Here is a 20,552-nt window from a genome sequence, read left to right on the forward strand (position 1 = left end):
AAATCTGCCATAAATTATGTAGGAATCAACTTTTTAAAACATATTTTTGCTTTAAATCAAGTGAAATGATACAAAAAAAACATTTTTAGATTTCTATTACCAGCAACTAGCGGCTAAAACCGGTTGAAAACGTTTTGGAGCAGCATAGTATATGTGGAGATAGGTTTCGTGATTTGCCTTAAAAATGGCTAAACGGCTGTGCCGCCATTTGCTCACTGATTAACGAGATGGTTGCATCAACCCCCACCCCTTAAGAATAGATAGACGAGAGTAGAATATCGCTTGTCTAAAATGTAATTTTCAACTTTAGTTATTTTGACATTGGATTTAGTATGAAGAGTAGTTTCTTGGTTGTCTGAAGATATTGATGTAATTTTAATATGGAAATTTTCCCCCTATATTATTAGCTTCTAGTTAATTAAGTTACTTATACATTAGTCATAAGGAAAAAGGATAGGAGGATGAATACTCACCCCTTTTTCATGGTAAAATACTACTTCCCCATCCCTAAATTTAGAAGCAGACGAAAATCAAAAGCCGCCCAGGGCTTTTTGTAAGTCAATCATAAATAATAATGTGAATAAAAAGAAAAACAATATTTAGCAAACAGCCGTGGGCGGTCAGAATCAGCTGAATGTTCATTATGAAAAAAATTTCCCCCTTTTTAGAAATAGAAGGATTCATCTTTCATGAACAAATTTTTTTAAATAAAAATAAAATTCTATGTAATTTTTAATTAAAACATTATAACGAAAATATCTAATCTAATATTCTTGCCCTAAATATGGAAAAAGTAAAAAAATATTTTTTAAAATAATTTTTAATCCTCCCATTTAAAAAGTAGTGGAATAGCAATAAATTTTAGCGCGGCAACAGCGCTGAGTAGGCCTCTAGGCCCACTGCCTATTTTCGTCTTTTAGTTGCTTCGATTCCTCTTTTTTATTTTTTTCTCTATGACATTAGTATAGGTATAGAATATTTTATGTGGATATTAATCAATAGTAATACGCGTAAATATTTTCCTCAGTGGTTAGGAGAGGGGATGGGGCAATCGTTACAATAGCCAGCCGGAAGAAACATTTTATGGGTATGCGAGAATCTCCCACAATAACCACGTTTTTTTTTATACCCATTGCTACTCAAGACTGTTGCAGACTCGTTTCTGAATTTAAAAAGTTCTATTTTAACTCCGTGCTACCCAGTAGTTTTAGGAAAATACATTTTCTTTTGTGAGTTTACTTAAAATCAAAATTATAATAGAAAATAAAAATGGATGTCTGGCCACCAATAATTAAAAGTAACAGATTACCTGAATGCCACTGCCTATTACTGGACCTGGACACCATGCCTGCAGACCTGGACCTGTCCGCCCTACCTGAACTTTTAAAGGGCATATTATTGCACACCATTAAATATTTGTACTCTGTGGCTGCTGGAAATGCCAGGGATGTAAAACAATTTCGATTTCTGGTTAAAATATAGATTCTTTTCTAGTAAGATCTATTATTATATGATAAGAATGCTGATATTACGGTTCGTAGGTTGCATATACAAACAACTGACATGCCTTTAAACGCCTAAGAACGAGTAATTTGTAAGTCAAAATTGAAATGATCTAACTTGTTGAGATATGTAAGAATTAGGTCACAAGATTGATCGAAAACAAGACACCTGCCATAATAAGTTTAAAGTAAATTCTTGGGGAGCTGGTGGTACCCAACCCAAAAATAGTTAAAGACCTTCCCAGGACCTATGAAAAGCTCTCCACTTCACTGTAAAGCAGAACCACATCGGTCTAGTTGTAAGCGAGATCCTTCGACACACAGATCGTGTTACTTTTATTATAGGATGTTTGTACGATGTCCATCTGATTTGACATCATATGGAACCTCTATTAAGCACATTTCTTCACATCTTACATAAAGTTTTTAAAAAGGCATTTTTTTATCGCATCGTATTATAGACAGCCTTCGCCGGTAATAAAATAAAAAATTATAAGATTAATGGTATTAAATTTATGATTTTCATAAATGATTTTTCAGTATGACTAAGAATCGGTTTCAATTTACCGGATATTAATCGTTTTCGAAGCCATACTGCAAAAAGTATTCTAGGCCAACAAACGAATATTTTACATTACTATTTGGATATTAGTGGAGGAGCTATTGATACTGGCTCTAAGTTAGCAATTTTTGTCTTAAGGTAGGTAGTTTTTAGCCAAAACTTTACAAGGATGACAACATCCATAAAAGTAAAGCGCTGAAATGGTAGGACAAACGAACAATCAATAATCCAGAAATCGGATGATTATATAACAAAAATTTGTTGTTAAAAAAGTTAAAAATCAATATGTCCAAAATGTACTAACAACATTCTGGTAATGATTATAAAGTTGGTACGCTTTCTAAATCGTTCCTGCCTACTAAAAGAATTACCACGATAAGTTTGAAATCGAAAAGACAATTCTAAAAAGCAAAAATTATCCGTTTCGGATGTACGGAAGGACAGACTTTAATAATAAAAAGCTTCGCTATTAAAAAATTTCTTTGTGTTTAAGAAATGATCTGTGTGAAATAGTACTGCAGCCAACCTGTTTGATACCTGGAGCCTGGAGGGACATCTTGCCAGCATTTGACATTCTTGTGGATGCCATTAGATCCGCCAGGTGAGACTTTACGTCAGGTATGATTTAAAATGTAAAAAAATATGTAAGTAAATTGTATGTATACGTGCGGCTGCCCTTCTAGCATCTAGGAGCTCGGTATTTGAAGGAGTAAGGAAAATGGTCTGAAACCAAACATAGGTATAACAATTGAAGAGACTAAAAACATCCAGGAACCTATAAGAAGCTTCCAAAAAATAAGAATTTCAGTAGTTATCAAAATCTGAAGCTAGCAAGCGACTTTAGGTGCTATATTTAGTTTGTGGAGTTTTAGACAATTAACACGTTGATTAAAGAACTATGTGTAGAACAAGTCCAATGGTGGGGGTTAAGGGCTCTTTACCCCCCTCAGATTTGAAACCCCTCAATTTATCTACCCCAAAACAGAGAAATACATTAGTTAAAACCTTTGAAACCTGAACCTGGTGTAGATGTCCTAATTGTGGACTGGGGGTGATACCATTCTTGATTAACCTGTATTCAAAAATATCTCTAAGACAGCAAATTGGATTTATTTGTTATTTTTGAAGTTTTTATGGATATGGACCAAATTTCAACATACGACACGATACATGATTTTTTAGTATGGCTTCAAACCGGTTCTAATCTTGTAGACATAATTCGGTTTGGAAGCCATTCTGGAAAAATGCTTCTTATGTAGATTTGAGACAGCTGTATCTGGTATGACAAGGCAGGGGGATAGGAACCAAGAGTCCATGGAGGCTGCCCTGGAAAAAATCCTCCTAACCTGTAATATTATAGCATCTCGTCCAGGTACTCTAAAAAATATGTGGCGGCAAAAAAAATTTTACACTTGAACTTTGTCTGTCCTGCTTGATTTATAACTGAAAAAAAGGGGATGGGGAGTTGTTGTGTCTATTGACACAACATACCAGAGCTGTATCTTTAAATCATTTTAGTGGTGAGCCGAATTTTAGCCAATCACAGCGCGGCATTTCATAAAATGCTGTGCTCTCATCGGTGGAAGTTGGCTCACCCCGATCTGGCTCATCACTAAAATGATTTAAAGATCCAGCTCAACAATATTTTTCTTGGATGGTATTCCCTTTAGTTTTAGAGATAATTGGGTAAAATCTTTTTGAATGAGTCAATAATTACGCCCACGTCCGTCGCCACTCCAAATTTTTTTAACATTCGACGAGAAATGTGAAAGAAAAGGAGCAGCAACCAAAATAAAATCGGTGGTATGTTGAGCCAATAGACACAACATACTATTTTTATTTCTGTGCTTATTTTATTTTTTGTGCTCCTCCCTTAGTTTTAATTTTATATAAAACAAAGAAAGCACACAAAATTAAATTGCTAGATTCGAGTTGATATATTTCTAATCCCCTCCCCCTGGATCCCTTTGTACATAAACTAAATTATTTTAATTTCATCTTCAGATATGACTCAGAATTCTAACCATAAAGTTATCATCGTATCTCAACGCATACATCAAATTAAGGTAAATTTGTAATGCACTATGCCTTAACAAGGGTAAGTGATGTTAAGCAGCCTCGAACAGTGATGTCAAGCTTTTTTGGGCGTTATCCTCTTAGAAATTTTTTTTATCAATTTTGAAAATTTTTATCAAAAGGGATGGTAATTTTTAAGAATAAGGTAATTGAAACAGGTTTGATAGGTAAATGTAATATGCCTTTTAGTATTTAATGATTTTTTGTCGTCCTATTTTATACGGTTTGAACTCAACAAAATATTTGACATTATTTCGACAATCATTTCAATTTTTTTTCTCCTCAATCCGTGAGCGAGCTAAAATTTACTTTCATTTAAGTAATACACAAAATTTATTAGAATAACCTATTTATTTTGGTAAAGAATAGCCTTATCTGTCTATAATGTTCTAGAGCACATAAAATCTGCATAGTAATGCTTAAATTTTACGTGAAGATTCTTATGACCACTAAAGCGTCTACTCTAGACTTCCGCCTGCCTGTCCATTTTGCAACTTTTTCCATCTTTTTTTTGGCAATTATTTTATATTGAAGAGCTTTGCTACTTATTAATGTTGTTATTCTTAAGCTTATTACAATATTATTTAAGGAAATTCTGCATGTGTTTGTGAAATATCCTGTATGCATGCTTCCTGTGCATGTCCTGCTGCCAGATCTACACCAGCTCCAGCACCAGATAGATACACAAATGGATAACAAATTAGTTATACCGGAAAGGTAAATTTTCATTGATTAATTTTGTCCAGTATGGCTTCAAAAACGACTAATGTTCGCTGGATTAGAACCGGTTCTTAGCTATACTGTAAAATCATGGATATCTTCGTATTACAGACAATTTTCCACGTATATTAAAATAAAAGTCATAAAATTAAAGCCAGTTTTGTTAGACCAGGCCTTCGGCCACTCGTCCAATACCTGCCCGGTTTCCAATGCATGGCTTCCATTAAAATAAAATAAATATTAAATCCACCTACTAAAGATTAAAAGTAAAACAGAATCACAGGTAAAAATATTTGTTTTTTCATTTGCCTGGAGGGTAACGTATCTGTGCTACCTGTAAGTATCTTATTCAGGTTTATTGATTATGAGTGAAGAGCTAGAAGGGTATCTACGCAGCCAGCTATTAGGATATCTTTTACCTGGGGGACTATATTCTAATATTATTCAGGTTTATTGATTGTGAAGAACTAGGAGGGTATCTACGCAGCCAGCTATTAGGATATCTTCTACCTGGGGGGGACTATATACTAATATTATTCAGGTTTATTGATTGTGAAGAACTAGGAGGTTATCTACGCAGCCAGCTATTAGGATATCTTCTACCTGGGGGACTTGATACTAATATTATTCAGGTTTATTGATTGTGAAGAACTAGGAGGGTATCTACGTAGCCATCTATTAGGATATCTTCTACCTGGGGGGGACTATATACTAATATTATTTAGGATTATTGATTGTGAAGAGCTAGGAGGGTATCTACGCAGCCAGCTATTAGGATATCTTTTACCTGGGGGACTATATTCTAATATTATTCAGGTTTATTGATTGTGAAGAACTAGGAGGGTATCTACGCAGCCAGCTATTAGGATATCTTCTACCTGGGGGGGACTATATACTAATATTATTCAGGTTTATTGATTGTGAAGAACTAGGTGGTTATCTACGTAGCCAGCTATTAGGATATCTTCTACCTGGGGGACTTCATGCTGATATTGTCCTCCAACTTACCAGCAAAGGATCAAAGGTTAGTTGACTTTATCTGTTTTGTTTGGGAGGGGGGGGGGGGGGGTCATGTCACATGATTTATGAACTTTTTATCTTCCCCCCCCCCCATATTTTCGATTTAGTGTATTTGTTGGTTGACGAATTAACAATTAAATGAAAGCAAACAACCTGTATTTTACTAAGAGCCTATAGTATATACAGGGCGACCACTGCATACTATATATAGTACCCTTAGGAGCGAGGGCCGGGGGTTGCAGTTCCCCTTAGTTTGTTCACCAATAAAACATACACAAGACTAGTTGTTGCCTATCAATCCTGAAAAATTGCACACACACACATCTAGCTATTTTATAAAAGAGATTTTTTAAATTGTAAAATGCAGAGTTGTGGATCCGGATCCGCAAGGATCCGCATATTGTTGAGTCCAAGGATCCGGATCCGCAAAAAAAAGCGGATTCGGATCCTGGGGTATAAATTTATGGAAAAATCTACCTAAATTTATATAAAATACCTAGTCACTTACAAAGATATTCTCGTGATGAGAGCAAATCTTTAAGGTTTAGGTTCAGACTTAAAAATTAAAAGTATTTTTGACTTCGAGAAAAAGGAATAAATATTTTTTGAAAAATTTGGTGATTTTACTTTTATTGTCAAGGATCCGCACTGACCAAATTTTGAGGATCCGGATCCGCATACAATCAATGCGGATCCGCAACACTGGTAAAATGTGAAATTTCCAATATTAAATGTGTCAATATGGTTTTTATTTAGGAAAAGATCAAGATGCGAGTTTTAAGGTATGAATACCATTTCAAGTACGGCCTCGAAACAGATTGATATCCGGCGAATTAGAATTGGTTCTAAGCCATGTATCCTATCGCTATATAGATAATTTTCCACTTAATATTAGGGACCATAAAATTAATAACAATTTTGTTTGCATGGGTCTAAGTCCCATTGGGGCTAACAAAACTGTAATTAATCTTATAATTATTTATTTTCCATCTTCGGAAAACCGTATATAATATGCGAAAATAACTATTCTTATTTATTTATTGAAAAATCACGCAACTTATGCATCTTAAAAATATAAATTTCGGGTATTTTTTAATTTTGGTGTTTCATATATGCAGAAAAATACCATATTTTACAAAATTGTAGGCAAGGTGAAAGTTTCGAATCTTGGTCCAACACCGCGTCATAACTAAAGATGTTAAAAATGGTTCCTGGTAAGTAAGGAACGCGTACAAGTATACTTAGTATGAGAAATGTCATGGCTCAAAACAGGTTTAACTCATAGGACTTAAAGAGAAGGTTCATTCATTAATAAAGGGTTGTTTGTATGTAGGACGTTTTGTCGAGTTTTAATGACCTTTCAAAATAAAAAAAAATCTTTATACTTTGAAGGACTGGTCTCGATTTAGAGGACCTGCACGAAACAGAGCTGTTTTCCAGTAGAAATGCTGGCATTGATGACACTTTTCCGTCCAAACAACAGGATAACCTCATTCTGGAAGGCATCAGGATGATTAAAACAACAGGTAAATATCGTCCCAGTATGGCTTCGAAACCGATTAATATCCGCTGGATTATAACCAGCTCTAAGCCCTACTGAAAAATCACATATCGTATCGTATTATAGACAATTCTCTACGAAAAGAATTAAAAATCATAATATTAATACTAGTTTTATTGGTTATTTTAAGTTACTATCCGCGGAAAACTGTTATCGGAGACGATAAATAACTAGTAAAAAAGAGGAATGCTTAATTCAGGAAAAACCTTCTAGATCTCTATTTGCAAAGGTCCAAAGAAAAAAAATCCTCAAATTATTAACATTTTCCAGAAAAATCTAAGGCTGGACAAGGCGATAGGCTTCCTTTGTGTTTAAGGCTAGCATAAGAAATTTTATAGGAATTGTTCTTAAATGTAAATAAAAATTAGAATTATCTGTTATAGGAATTTGTATTTCTGTACTCTCCGGAGAGCAATTTATAACTACTTTACCACCAAAAAGGTATAAGTAATTTTAATTGCTAAAAATATAAATGCAGAAAAACGCATGTATAGTACCTAGTTCTTTTATTTTTAGTAATATTGCTACTTATTCTTTGAAAGCAGCGTGTTGGAGCCGTTTGATTTTGGTGCGGCTCCGGCTCCGCTGAGCCGTCTGTGATGATACGGCTCCGGCTCTGACCTAAAATCATGAAAATCTCGACATATTTTTTTTCTCCCAAGTCTATTTTTGACTTTTGAAGGTTTTAAAAGTTCAATTTTTGATAAAAATGAACTTGAAAAACTTAAAAGGGATATTTGCACATGAAAAAACAGAGTTACCAAATTATAATTTATAAAAAATCTCTTTATTTATCTAGTCCGGAGCCGGAGCCGTTTTTTAATGAGAAATACGGCTCCAGCTCCGGCAAAATATGGCGGCTCCATGGATCCCGGCTCCGAAACACTGTTTGAAAGTTAAATGATCTCGTCGGTTTGTAGCACCGTTGTGTTTTATACCTTTATAAAGCTTCACCCCCACCCCTTCCCTCTCCCCTATAAAATAGCCTACAACCTGACTATAACCAACTCTTAGTTTACACAGAAATTGCTGAACGATCCATTACGCCTGCCCTATGCTGGAAGATAGTTCAACAGTTGCAGCTTTGTTTATCATCAAGCCAATTGAAAAAAAAATTAAAAGGGGGACGTAACTGAAGCTTTTTTGATTACTTGATGAACCGTGCAAATTTTTTGGACTTAAGCTTTTAGGGGTATGAACATCTTATGGTTTCAAAGTCAACACCCTACCCCCACCCCCTAGCCCCCCGGGGCTCAAAACCCCCCTAAAAATGAACCTAACCTTAATTTTCTCAGAAACCATTTGACCAATAGGGATGATTTCTTAAACTTAAGCTTTTATGGTTATAAACTAACTTCTAGTTTAGAAGTCACCCCCCTGCCGCCAACTCCTAGCCCTCCGGGGCTCCAAAAAAACCCTAAAAATAAACCTAACCTTAATTTTCTATGAAACCATTCGACCAATAGAGATGATTTCTTAAACTTAAGCCTTTATGGTTATAAACTAGCTTTTGGTATAGAAGTCACCCCCCTGCCGCTAATCCCTAGCCCTCCGGGGATCAAAAAACCCCTAAAAATGAACCTAACCTTAGTTTAGAGGGGGTGGGGGCAGGGTGTTGACTTTGAAACCATAAGATGTTCATACCCCTAAAAGCTTAAGTCCAAAAAATTTGCACGGTTCATCAAGTGGTTCCGGAGAAACCCCCCCCCCCCAGCATCAAAAAAGCTTCAGTTACGTACCCCTTTTCAACCGAACTTATGTTGCATATAGCCATCTTTTGCTCAACAATACTTATTTGCCGAGTGCCATTCTCTAATAATCTATGTTCTCCATAATAGTGATATGGAAAGAGCTGAATGGGAGGAGAACCGGAGAAATTATTTGATTCTGTACAGAGAACTATTCTCTTATGGAAACTGCCTTATACTGCAAACAAACAGGTAGTGATAAACAATCATTTATTGAATAGAAAATACTACGACATATTTAGTAAATGAAATATTCCTTATTACATTAAAGATTAGAGAAAAGTTATAGTCGGAATTTTTGGTGCTTTTCCTCCAAGTGCTTTGTTAAGCACAGAATCCCCTCTTCCTTATTTTTGAAATAAATAAGTTGGGGTTGTTGTTTTAGGAAGTTAGGAAACTGCAGGTATATTATTATTCAATTATAAGGATGGAATTTTTAATAAGACACCGAAGATTTATATTCATTATTTTTGTTACTATTTTTTAGATTTGCTTGACCCATTTCTACTATTTTTTCAGAATAATAGATATAGGATATACTTGGATATATTGACAGGGGAAAATTTGTCGTCAATTAAGCTTGCTAATATGCACCTCATTAATAAGTCAGTTCGTTCATCCAATATGAGGGGAGGGGATGGGTAAAAGGGGGTGGATTGGCGTATCGATATTTTAGTCAGCTGCAAGCATTACTTTATTAGATTACATGAAAGTCTGGTGCATCATCCAAGTAATAATACATCGATTTTTAGGAATATGTATCTATTGAAAACCTACAGTAACATGAACAAGTTCAGTCTGACCAAGATCAAGACCTCGGAGAATATATTGACAATGCCTGCGCTGGATGCAGACTGTCACGACTCATTTGAAACTGGAGGATGGAAGCTTCTCTCAATTCTAAATGATATCCCGAAGGTATGTTCTGAGTCTGACTGTCTGTCAATCTGTCCGCAACGCTTCTCCAACAAGAATTACCACCTTTTTAAAAAGCGAAGCTTTTCTATGATTAGGGTTGGTTGGTCCGCAAGCCCGTAACAGTTAGTTCTTCTAGTTAATTTATGCATGTTAGAATTGTCCTATCAATTAAAAAAAACATTGCATGATGATTCCTATAACAGTTAGGTACGAATTAGAAAGCGTAGCAAATCTATAATTGTTACCAGGAAGTAAATAAGTCCATTTAAACATGCTGATTTTTAACATTTTGACAAAAAAATTTTGTATGATTACCCGGGGGCTGCCATTTACACATCCAGTGGATGTATTTTCGCCAGTGCAATTCAAATTGTTAAAAGCGAAGCTTTTCTATAATTAGGGTCGGTCCGTACGTCCGTCCGTCCGTCTGTCCGTCCGTCCGAGATAGTTAGCTTTTATTCGTTAATTTAGGCATGTTAGAATTGTCCTATCGATTTCAAACATGTTGATTTTTTACTTTTTTAATAACAATTTTTATGTGATAAAAACATCCGATTGATCTGATTTTTTGATTACTGATTCCTATTACAATAAGGTATAATATTATGAGCGAAGCATCTCTATAATCAAGTATTAAAAATGTCAGTATGTCCTTAAACAAAATTCTGTATTTAAGAAGTTTTGCAACAAATTTACGTTGGTATAATTTTGTCAAACCTTATATTTTCATATTTTGTATATTCAGTTCTGACACTCAACAAAAGTTAATGTTCGTCGGTCATATCGTTTCAGAGCTTCGCTTTTATGGATGTTGTCATCCTTGTATAATTAAGGATGATAGATACAACCCTCTGGAGTATAAAACCCGGCTGACAGACGAGTTGGAAAGATGGGCAAACTCCCATAGTGTCAAGTATAAAACAACAACTCCTTCTGGAAAGGTAATCGGCATATTACTTGGATGTTGCACCAGATTTTCATGTACATTGATTGATTAAGTAATGCTCGCATTGGTCTAAAATAACGATTTCTCTTTTTTTAGGGTAGCTTAAAATAGGCTATTTTATTTTAAGATTTAAGTTTAGGGTGGTTTTAAGCTATTTTTCTGCCCCCTTCTTACCGCTTTGAATGCAGAGCTCCTATACACTAGGGGCACATATGCTAGTTCCAATGTAAAATGTTTTTATTTTATCTTCCAAAAATGTAGGTAATCATCGTTAGTATTATTGGAAAAGTCATATTTATAAACAAAAATCTTTGTCTACCATAAATTCCTATTTAGCTGGACGGATTTTGATTATCTAGGACTGAACATCTAGGGTATTAAATCTATTGTTTTGATTTATAATGTAAGCGCTGGAAAAAGTCATGTGTAAAGTCATAAAAATACGTCTTTAGGGGTTTCCTTTCCCACTTCTCCTCTCATCCCTTCTTTTTTTGACGTCACACAAGACACTTTCCAGAGCTCGTTTATTTTGTAAGCTAACATATTAAGGGAGGATATGTTTCTGAATTTCGTGGTGGAAATGGTCCTATGGTCCGTATGTCTGGTCCTGTGGTCGGTATGTCAAGCTCAACTGTCAGGTCTCAACCATCAGGCAGGGCAAAGGTATCGGCTTTATTGAAACAGCGTATAGTGTTCAATAAAAAAATGACGGTACTATACTAATGACCAATTTTAGGCCATAATACAATTTGCCATTGGTCAATTACAATGTATACTGGTCTATCATTCGTCAATTGTCTTGTATGACGTAATTTTTATTAGACACAATACCCTGTTTCATCTTTATTCACTTAAGTCTTCAAATTAACAAATATATATTCAATCCATAGTTTAAAGTAACAGGATCTGTGTCAAACTGTTCCTAAGGTCTGAAGCTGGATATAAAAATTTTTTAAACCTTTTTCTTTTATAAACTAAAATAAAAATGGTGTGGTTGAATTCAACCCCTTACCACTAGAAGTACTACTAGAGGCCTCCGGGGCGTATCAGCTAGAATGGAATAAATTGGAAGAAAAATGTATGGCTTATTTTTTTTTAATCTAACCCTTCTGCGAGGGGCCCAAACTCAGCCTCTTTTCCCGATTTAACATAACCTTAATTGAAAGTTAAACACTGCAGAAAGAAAAATCCACCCCTCCCGCTTATTTTCAATTACTTTCAAAATAAGGTAGGGGGTGCTGGTTTCAATGATCTCTAGGCCCTTATACCCTTATAGAGAAATCGTTAAAATGTCACTTTATAGATATGACTAGTAGACTGGCCCAAAAAAACATGAATTTTTAAATCATTGCCATATCAATTTGCGGATACCTTGAAGTTGTTACCGGCTCAAATGTAGACCTTTTAGTGAAAACTAGACCTCTCTACAATGAAAATTGATCTCGAAATTTCATTCTTAAGCATTTTATCAAAAACTTCATCTTTTCATGATTTTAACAAGAAACTGCCAACCTAAATTAATGTAACAAGAGTTCAAATATGAAGTAATTATAAAAAGTAGGCAGAACCGCCATTCCTGCTGAATAATTCCGAAAAACGTCTAAAAACATTATTTTATTTAAATTGATAATTTGTGTAAGAAATTGAACTAAAACAGTAGCTATTAGTCTTATGAGAAGAGAAATGATGAAAACTCTAAAAAATATACATTTTAAAGACATAAAATAGGAAAAAGTGTTTTTAACAAATTTCATGGCTCAACAGACATTGACGCCAACAAAAAGACAATTTACTTAAACAAAAAATTAAATGAAGGTAAAAAAATATGTAATATACTTATTCTCATATTCAACTTTTAAAAAAAGCATACTAATAAAAAAATTAATATTGCAAAAAATAATTTGATTGTTTTTTATTAAACCAGGAATAAAGAGTAAGGCTTATCTTTAATTATTTTTCTTCAATGATTTTGCAGTATGAATTAGCTTTCCCAAATTATTGTAATTGTACATAAATAAATTTTTATATTTTCTTTCTTCATATGTTTATTCCTGGTGATTTTAATATTTTATTTCAATTTTTGTAAACAAACAGACAGAAAATTTGATGTTTTGCTTTATATCTGGTGTAAGGCTTTCTTAATTTGGGGAAGAAAAGGTGAAAATAAATATGCATTTGACGAGATAGCGATAGATTTTTTCTTAAAATCAATTATAGGGCTAAAATCTACAAACAATACATAACCTATTTTTACATTCTGCGATTTAGACCTTCATTTGGGCCTCACTAATGACTAGCATACAACAGAGATATATAAATTTAACCAATCAGCCGATGTCATAGTCCATCTAGGAGATCACAGAGTGACTTCCAAGCAATCATCGATATGTTAATGGAGTCAACCTTCAACGCCTTCTCACACTCAGGACATGACATTCAACCTTTACACACAGCTTGATTCAGTTGCTGTGTCGCCTCAGAAAAGCTATCTTTAAACTTTTTCAAATAGCCGGTGACATACTTTGTTGATGCAACCTTTGGTTGGAGGTCTTCTATTGAAATAAAAGAGACACCTAGTGGCCAAAATATTGACTAAATAACACACGTGTTTGTAGATAAACTTTGCAGCTGATCCTTGGCAGGTTATGTGTGAGTAATTAAACAAAGAATAACTTTTTTTAGAACATATACAGTCCCTACATAGCTTTTCTCTTCACATTGCATAGTACTAACTTGTTCCATCATAAGTACTGCTTGGCTGTTTGATTGGCTGCAAAAAAATTTATTGTTCTTTACTCATACTTAATAGTTGATTTTTCTTAAGTACATTATTTATAAATGGTAAAAACCGACGAGATATCGAAATATTTACTTGTTTTTGTCACAGGGTCAACAGCGAAGGGTTGGTGGACAAAGAAAGCTTGCTTCCAGCATACCTACGGATAAATCAGCAGACAGGTATGGTAATGGATTTATTATTACTTGGATCTTAAATCAAATTTTCATGTGCTCCAGTAAAGTAAAACTTGAAGCGGGCTAAAATAACGATTCCTTTCTTCTGCTCCGTTTACCCAATTTTCTCCTCTCTTACTAGATGAACGACATGACCAATAAACGAGTTCCATGTTGGCAAGCTTAATTGAGGACAATTTCCCCTTGTCATGATATCCTCGCACACTCTACATCCTTGGTATGGTAAACTATTAAATTTTTTTGGTATTTTGTCGATATTCATATTGGCAATTGACGAAAAATATTCCAAGGTGATATATCCAATCAACGTATATCTCACATCCATTAAGGTCTGAAAGTCGTCGTGCAGTGAGTTGGAGAGATGCAAACTGGAATGCTCCGGCGGCTCTCAGAGCTAGCATCAACAATTCTGCCAGGGATGATTATTTTAGCACCGTTGTTGGTATACTCTGTGTACTTTTATTGAATTTGATTGGTTGGTTCTTAACTAGAAATGTCCAAACCTGTTCAATAGGCCGACTCAAGATGCAAAATTTTTTGGCGCGCTATTTTAACCCATTCTATTCAAAAATATAAGACTATTGATACCTTTAAAAGTGTTCTCAGACTATTTTTTCAGCAATATGTCAAATTCGAATTTCATAAAAAAGGGGAAGGTTCCCCCCTGGGGGTGAAATTTTTTTTTCTTTCAAACCATGGCTTTATACACCTTCCTGAATTCGTCTTGAAGAGTACATTAAGAATCAAAAAACGTTTTTTAAAAATATTGATCCCAGAAAAAGTTATCCTCAAATAACCGTCAAAATCACCTGATTTTGCTAAAATGGCCAAAATTGTTAGTTTTTTGAGAATAGCTCTTGCTATGATCAAAATATTTTAAAATCGTTTTTTGATCCTTAATGTACTCTTCAAGACGAATTCAGGAAGGTGTATAAAGCCATGGTTTGAAAGAAAAAAAATTTCACCCCCAGGGGGGAACCTTCCCCTTTTTTATGAAAATCGAATTTGACATATTGCTGAAAAAAAGCTACCAGAACACTTTTTTTGGTATCATTGGTCTTTATATCATAAAAGGAATGGGTTGAAATAGCGCGCCCATTGAATTTCAAAAAAAGTGGTAATTCTGAGTCGGTCTACTGTTCAACCTTAAGTTTAGTCTATAAAAGTATATTTATTTATCACCATTGGGAATTTACATCTATTTATCGTCCACTGTTCTATCCCTTAAAATAATGTAAAAAATAGCCCAATGTCCCATCCCTCACGATTGCATATTAAAATTTTTATCTGCAACTAGATCTTCATTTAATAATGATGGTACTGCTGGTCTTCATATGAGAGGTGCAGGTTATTCAGCTGGAACTGCTGGAGGACACATGACAGGAAGCATGCAGCCTCCTTCTGGAGGACAGGGCAACAGAGGCAGAGGTCAACCAAGATATTGAATTTCATATATTTGTCTTGTAATCAAAATATTTTTCAGCGATTTTTTGAAAATGAAAATTTTAAATAACACTCCCACCCATTACCAGGGCTCTACAGCTGCGTGTAAGTAAGCCTCAGTGAAATCGTCATTTTATGACTTTAAATTTAGCTGGATGCTTAAGCCTGTTCCTGAACAGACAAATCCATATTTTCGCAACTTTTTGCTTCATGTAAAATATTAATATAAATTGGTATATTATTGGTATAAATATTAGTCTTATGAGCCGCTGCACAGCCCAATTTAGATATTGTTATAAATTGTTAGCTTTATTTTTATTAAGAAAGTTTATTGATACATGTCTAAAATTTATCTGTGATGAACAATTATAGAATTTTTTGTTTTAGTCATAACATTTCAAATTATTGTGTATAAATATTTAAATAGGTAATGAAGTGTATAATATGAACCTTAGAATTTTTAGGTATTTAATAGCAAAGCTACTCTGTATTTAATCATGTCCCTCTGTCGTTGACATAATTAATTCTCTCGATTATTTGATACCTTTCTCTTTCATTCCTTTTGAGGGGGATTATTTTTATTGGTAGGGGTGCTTTCTCTGAGGAGGGAGGATGTACACTCCACCAAACCTTCCCATTACCCATGAGAAGCTACACTGTAAAAGAGAACCTTATCGGTTCAACGGTTGGCAAGATTCTTCGGGACAAAGATCCTGATACATTTGTATTATTATTATACTTTAATGTTCGTATGTCCGACTGTCTGCTTTTTTAATATTCGCTTCTTTGGACAATCTCAACTTTGTTATAAAAAGCAGCTTCGCCTCAAGTATCAGAAGAGCAAAAATAGCCTAAAACCACCCCAAGACTTATATTTAAAAACCAAATGGCCTAGAACCATCCTGGCACCTATGTGTAGCTATCCTTAAATAGAGAACTTAATCGGTTAATTAGTTATTGATATATAATCTTAAGCTTAATACAAAAAATATTTACTATATGTAGTAGGATATGAAAAAGAAATGTGCAGCTGAGTATAATATTCAGCCACTTTCTCTTTTTGTCCCCATTCTTCAATTTCGCACACGCACGCGTGCAATTTATTTTCCCTGTCAGCAATTGCGGTGCGCAAAGTTTAAACCATCAAAGGCTTCATAGCCGCTCGCTGCTATTATTAGGACAATTTTTAGCAAGATGTTCTAAATCCGCAGATACTATCCAGGAACAATTTAGTTGGGTTTTAAAAATTCAACGGCAAATATATCCTATAATATAAAGTAGCAAGGTTTTTTTTGTCTAGCTTAGGATCTCGATAACTACTAAAACGATTGAGTTGTTCCTTCTTAGGAAGCTTTACATAGGTCCCAGGAGTTGATTATCTTTCCTATCCCTACGAAATAGATGCTATAGATGCTAGGGGCACAGTCGCTAGTTTTTTTCATAAACCAATCGCTTGTATTTACCAGGATTTTGATAGTATCGCAGCCGTTTTTTTATGAAGTCTGCAACATTTTGTAGTTCATTAGAATACAAATTTGATTTAATAATAATGGTCACATTACCCTATTTAATATAAAAAATGATAAGAACAAATTAATAATTCTAATCTTTGCTTTACGTCGTAAATTATAGCAGTGTAATGTATCTTTAGAAGTTATATATAAATTTGTAAAAAGAGTGCAAATTCCTCTTGTATGTATTTTCTTTCAAGCTAGGCATAATTGTTAAACCTCTTCCCCCCCCCCCCCCCTCTTTTTTATTACCTTTCATTGCAAACCCATAATATCTGTTTATACATGCTAGGATGTCCCCCCCCCCCCCTTTTTTTATATTTCAGATCCTATTGCTTTATCTATAACCCATTCCCCCCCGTTTTTTTCTTGCTTTATTTTTATAAGGACACACATTTTTTTGCGCCCTCACGAGTCAGCAATGAGATTGGGCATGTGTGAGTGTGCGTGTGTGTATGTATGTGTGTGTGAGCATATTTGTGTAAAATAGATATATTACTTAAGATGGTCAATCAGACAAAAGGAATCTTTAGTGTAAGTAGATTTTTTTGTCGTTCACAATTCATTTTTACAACGGTAGAATAAAGCTTTCTCCCAAAAAATTCAACTTGTAGATGATCATTATATCGATGAAATTTTTAAAATGATTTTTCGTTCCAAAAAATTAACACTTTATAACTAACTAGCAGCTGTCCCCCTAGAATTTATGGACTCTGTCTTCAAAGGAGTAAGAATTGGGGGCAGGAAAGTAGCCTGTAACTATTCCGGGACCTATGTGAAGCTTTCATAAAATTAATAACTTAATCGGTTCAGTAGTTGTAGAAATCTTAAACTACAGACATAAGAACCTTATTACTTTAAATAACTGGATATTTTTGTGGCTAATTCCTATTGGTCGGATTAAGTAGTAGGGGATCTAGTCTTTGTATATTTATTTTGTGTATATTACATCTCTGCAAAGAGTAAAGATATTTATGTATTTGTATATATGAGTATTTTTCCCAGGGAAGGAGAGGACATTGGTCTGATTATTACACTAGTCCCCAAAGTATTATAATAACTTTTTTTATATATTCGTTGGCTCAACCACTTTGGAGGCTTTTATTAAATTTGGATTGGTTGGTTCATTGAGTTGAGTGGTTAAAACGTTTTAACCACTAATTGTAATCTACAAAAAGGGGCAATTTTGTAAATCTTCATTTTGGATTCACATCAATTTATCATTCATTGTCTTATCCCTTAAGATTCCTGATTTGTATATATACTTTATGTGTATTTTTCCACTAAACAGGATATTTCGAGTAATTCTTTGTCAAGAATCTTAGCTTCACTCATAATCCTTATATAAATCTAACAGGATATCTGTGTGTCTGTCTGTATTATAGGATCTCGCAAAATGCTCAACTGAAATGGTTTTCTTTTACAATTTAGCTTCTTATAGGTTCTGGAAACTATTTTGGGGGAGGGTACTCATAATTACATTTTATCAGTATTTGTTAGTTATTATTTAGTTCGTTAAATCATCTTGGGACTAAAGAGATCTCCCACCAACCCCGACGAGCATTTATAAAATCTCCCCCTCCCTTTTCTTATAAATAAAATGAAATTAGGGGGTGGGGTATTATCCCATACAAGGGGCTCAAACACTTCGGAAGACAGACGGACCAAGTAAATTTAAAACTGGATGCTTATTGGTATAGGTAATCTAAAGCCGTTCAATGATAAATAAATGTTCCAAAAGTCCTAATTTTTAGTATAATATTCTTCTATATAATTCATTTTGTACACATGGCGATTGAAATAATGTGATTATCTCGGATGTTATATGTATAAAATAGACTGCTGATTTCTTTAGTTAAGATAACTCTTAAGCATCCAGTCTTTACCTTACTTGCCCCGTTTGTCAGTCTGTCATGCTACAAAAGACATACATATATATTCCAAATACATATCTTCCTGAAGCAATATTTTAGAACGACCAAACTAATATTGTCTGATTCACTTCTTCAAGAGACAAAATGAATTGAAAATGATTGCTAAAAACGAAATATATCTTCATGTCTTAGAATAGTGTATTTTTCAAAAATAGGTTGAAAAACATACTAACTTTAAGATATTTTAGAACATAACATAGAACTAATTGCACAACAACAACATGCAGAACTGTATTTTTGCACACCCAGATACATTTTTATTCAAATTTTGCATTCACTCTTTTTCTTGCGCTTTCAATCATTATACCTCTGAATGGAAATAATATATACGTGGATATATTGACAGGGGAAAGTTTGTCGTCAATGTAGCTTACTAATATAGACTTAATTTATTGATCAGTTCTTTAATCCTGTAGGAGGGGGTGGATGAGGGGTATCGTTTTCTTAACCAGCTGCGAGCATCAATTTATCAGAGTACATGAAAATCTGGTGCAACATCCAAGTAATGATATATCGATTTATATTAGCTTTTAGAGTAGAATTGGATAGGGGGGGGGGGGAGTTATACTTGCTTGAAAAAAAATAGATTAGGTCATCTTGTACATATGTATGATACTATGAGTGTGTGTGTGTATGTGTGTGTGTGTGTGTGTGTGTGTGTGTGTGTAAGTAATAATTTATCTGTGTAAAGGTCACAAGAATACACACAATTTACACCAACTTGGGCTCTCCACAAACAAACCAATCAAAATTTTAAATATTTCATTAAACCCATAAAATTCAAAATTACAAAAATGAAAATAATGTTGAATTAGAATTAAGAATTGATTATAAGATTTCAACATTTTTGCAATTTTTAAAACTTTTTTCTGTAACATTCTATAAAAGGTTGTACAAGGATTGAAGTTTTGAGTAAGGGGGGGGGGGGTGGTGGGGTGAGGTCTAAAGGTGAAGGAAATGACAGAAAGAGTTGAGAAGAGGTGGGATGGGCCTGGGATATTATATTTACACCCCAAACAAAAAATATTGGGGGGGGGGGGGGGCACAACAAACCAATCTCCCCCCCCCCCCACCCTTAGATTAACCAAAAAGTGATGCCCCACTTAAATTGATTGAGTATAGATTAATTCTATATTGTGTTGGATATGTTGAAACCGGTTTGTGGCCATTTCCCTCTCCCCCTTTATGGCCTGAAAATGGGGAACACTTTCGCTTTCATGAAAAATCTTAAAAATGGTTTCAATAAGTGGGCTCGTATTAACCCCTTAGCTGACGATAACGTGAACAGTCTTAAATAATTTATTTTAAAAATGTTTTTTTTATTTTCATTTGGGGTTTATGGTTTTTAGTGTCGTTTTTTACGATTGTAATAAGTTTTTTTGTATTCATGTGATATTAATGAAATTTCATACAGAGACTACCAACTACTTTAACTAGCTATGTTTAAAATTTCATCGATCTACATTGAAAGGCCAATGAGTTAACGACACTTAGAGACAATCAACATTTTTTATTTAATAGTATAAAAAAAGACTTTTTTAAATGTAGTACCTACGGACAAAGATTGCATAATTAAAGGGATTTAAACGTAAAAATCGATCATGAAGCATAAAAGAACTGCGATTGTCATTTGTCTAA

The 20,552-nt window shown here is 34.2% G+C and overlaps 1 protein-coding gene across 1 annotated transcript; it reads left to right on the forward strand.

The window, feature by feature from the left end:
• Window positions 1–1,221: 1,221 nt before the first annotated feature.
• Window positions 1,222–15,707, forward strand: LOC145318379 (uncharacterized). The gene is made up of 17 exons (XM_080159674.1): window positions 1,222–1,443; window positions 2,153–2,202; window positions 2,558–2,665; window positions 3,324–3,436; window positions 4,069–4,130; window positions 4,730–4,857; window positions 5,770–5,884; window positions 6,637–6,662; window positions 7,273–7,406; window positions 7,825–7,882; window positions 9,280–9,381; window positions 9,942–10,107; window positions 10,941–11,048; window positions 11,603–11,716; window positions 13,941–14,011; window positions 14,356–14,440; window positions 15,322–15,707. The coding sequence occupies exons 1-17, from the start codon at window positions 1,270–1,272 to the stop codon at window positions 15,469–15,471; spliced, it is 1,764 nt and encodes a 587-aa protein (XP_080015800.1). The 5' UTR covers window positions 1,222–1,269; the 3' UTR covers window positions 15,472–15,707.
• The last annotated feature ends 4,845 nt before the right edge of the window (window positions 15,708–20,552 follow it).

This window comes from Acartia tonsa, chromosome 4 (genome assembly GCF_053477335.1).
Source record: "Acartia tonsa isolate MP-2025a chromosome 4, ASM5347733v1, whole genome shotgun sequence".
NCBI classification, from domain to species: Eukaryota; Metazoa; Arthropoda; class Copepoda; order Calanoida; family Acartiidae; genus Acartia; species Acartia tonsa.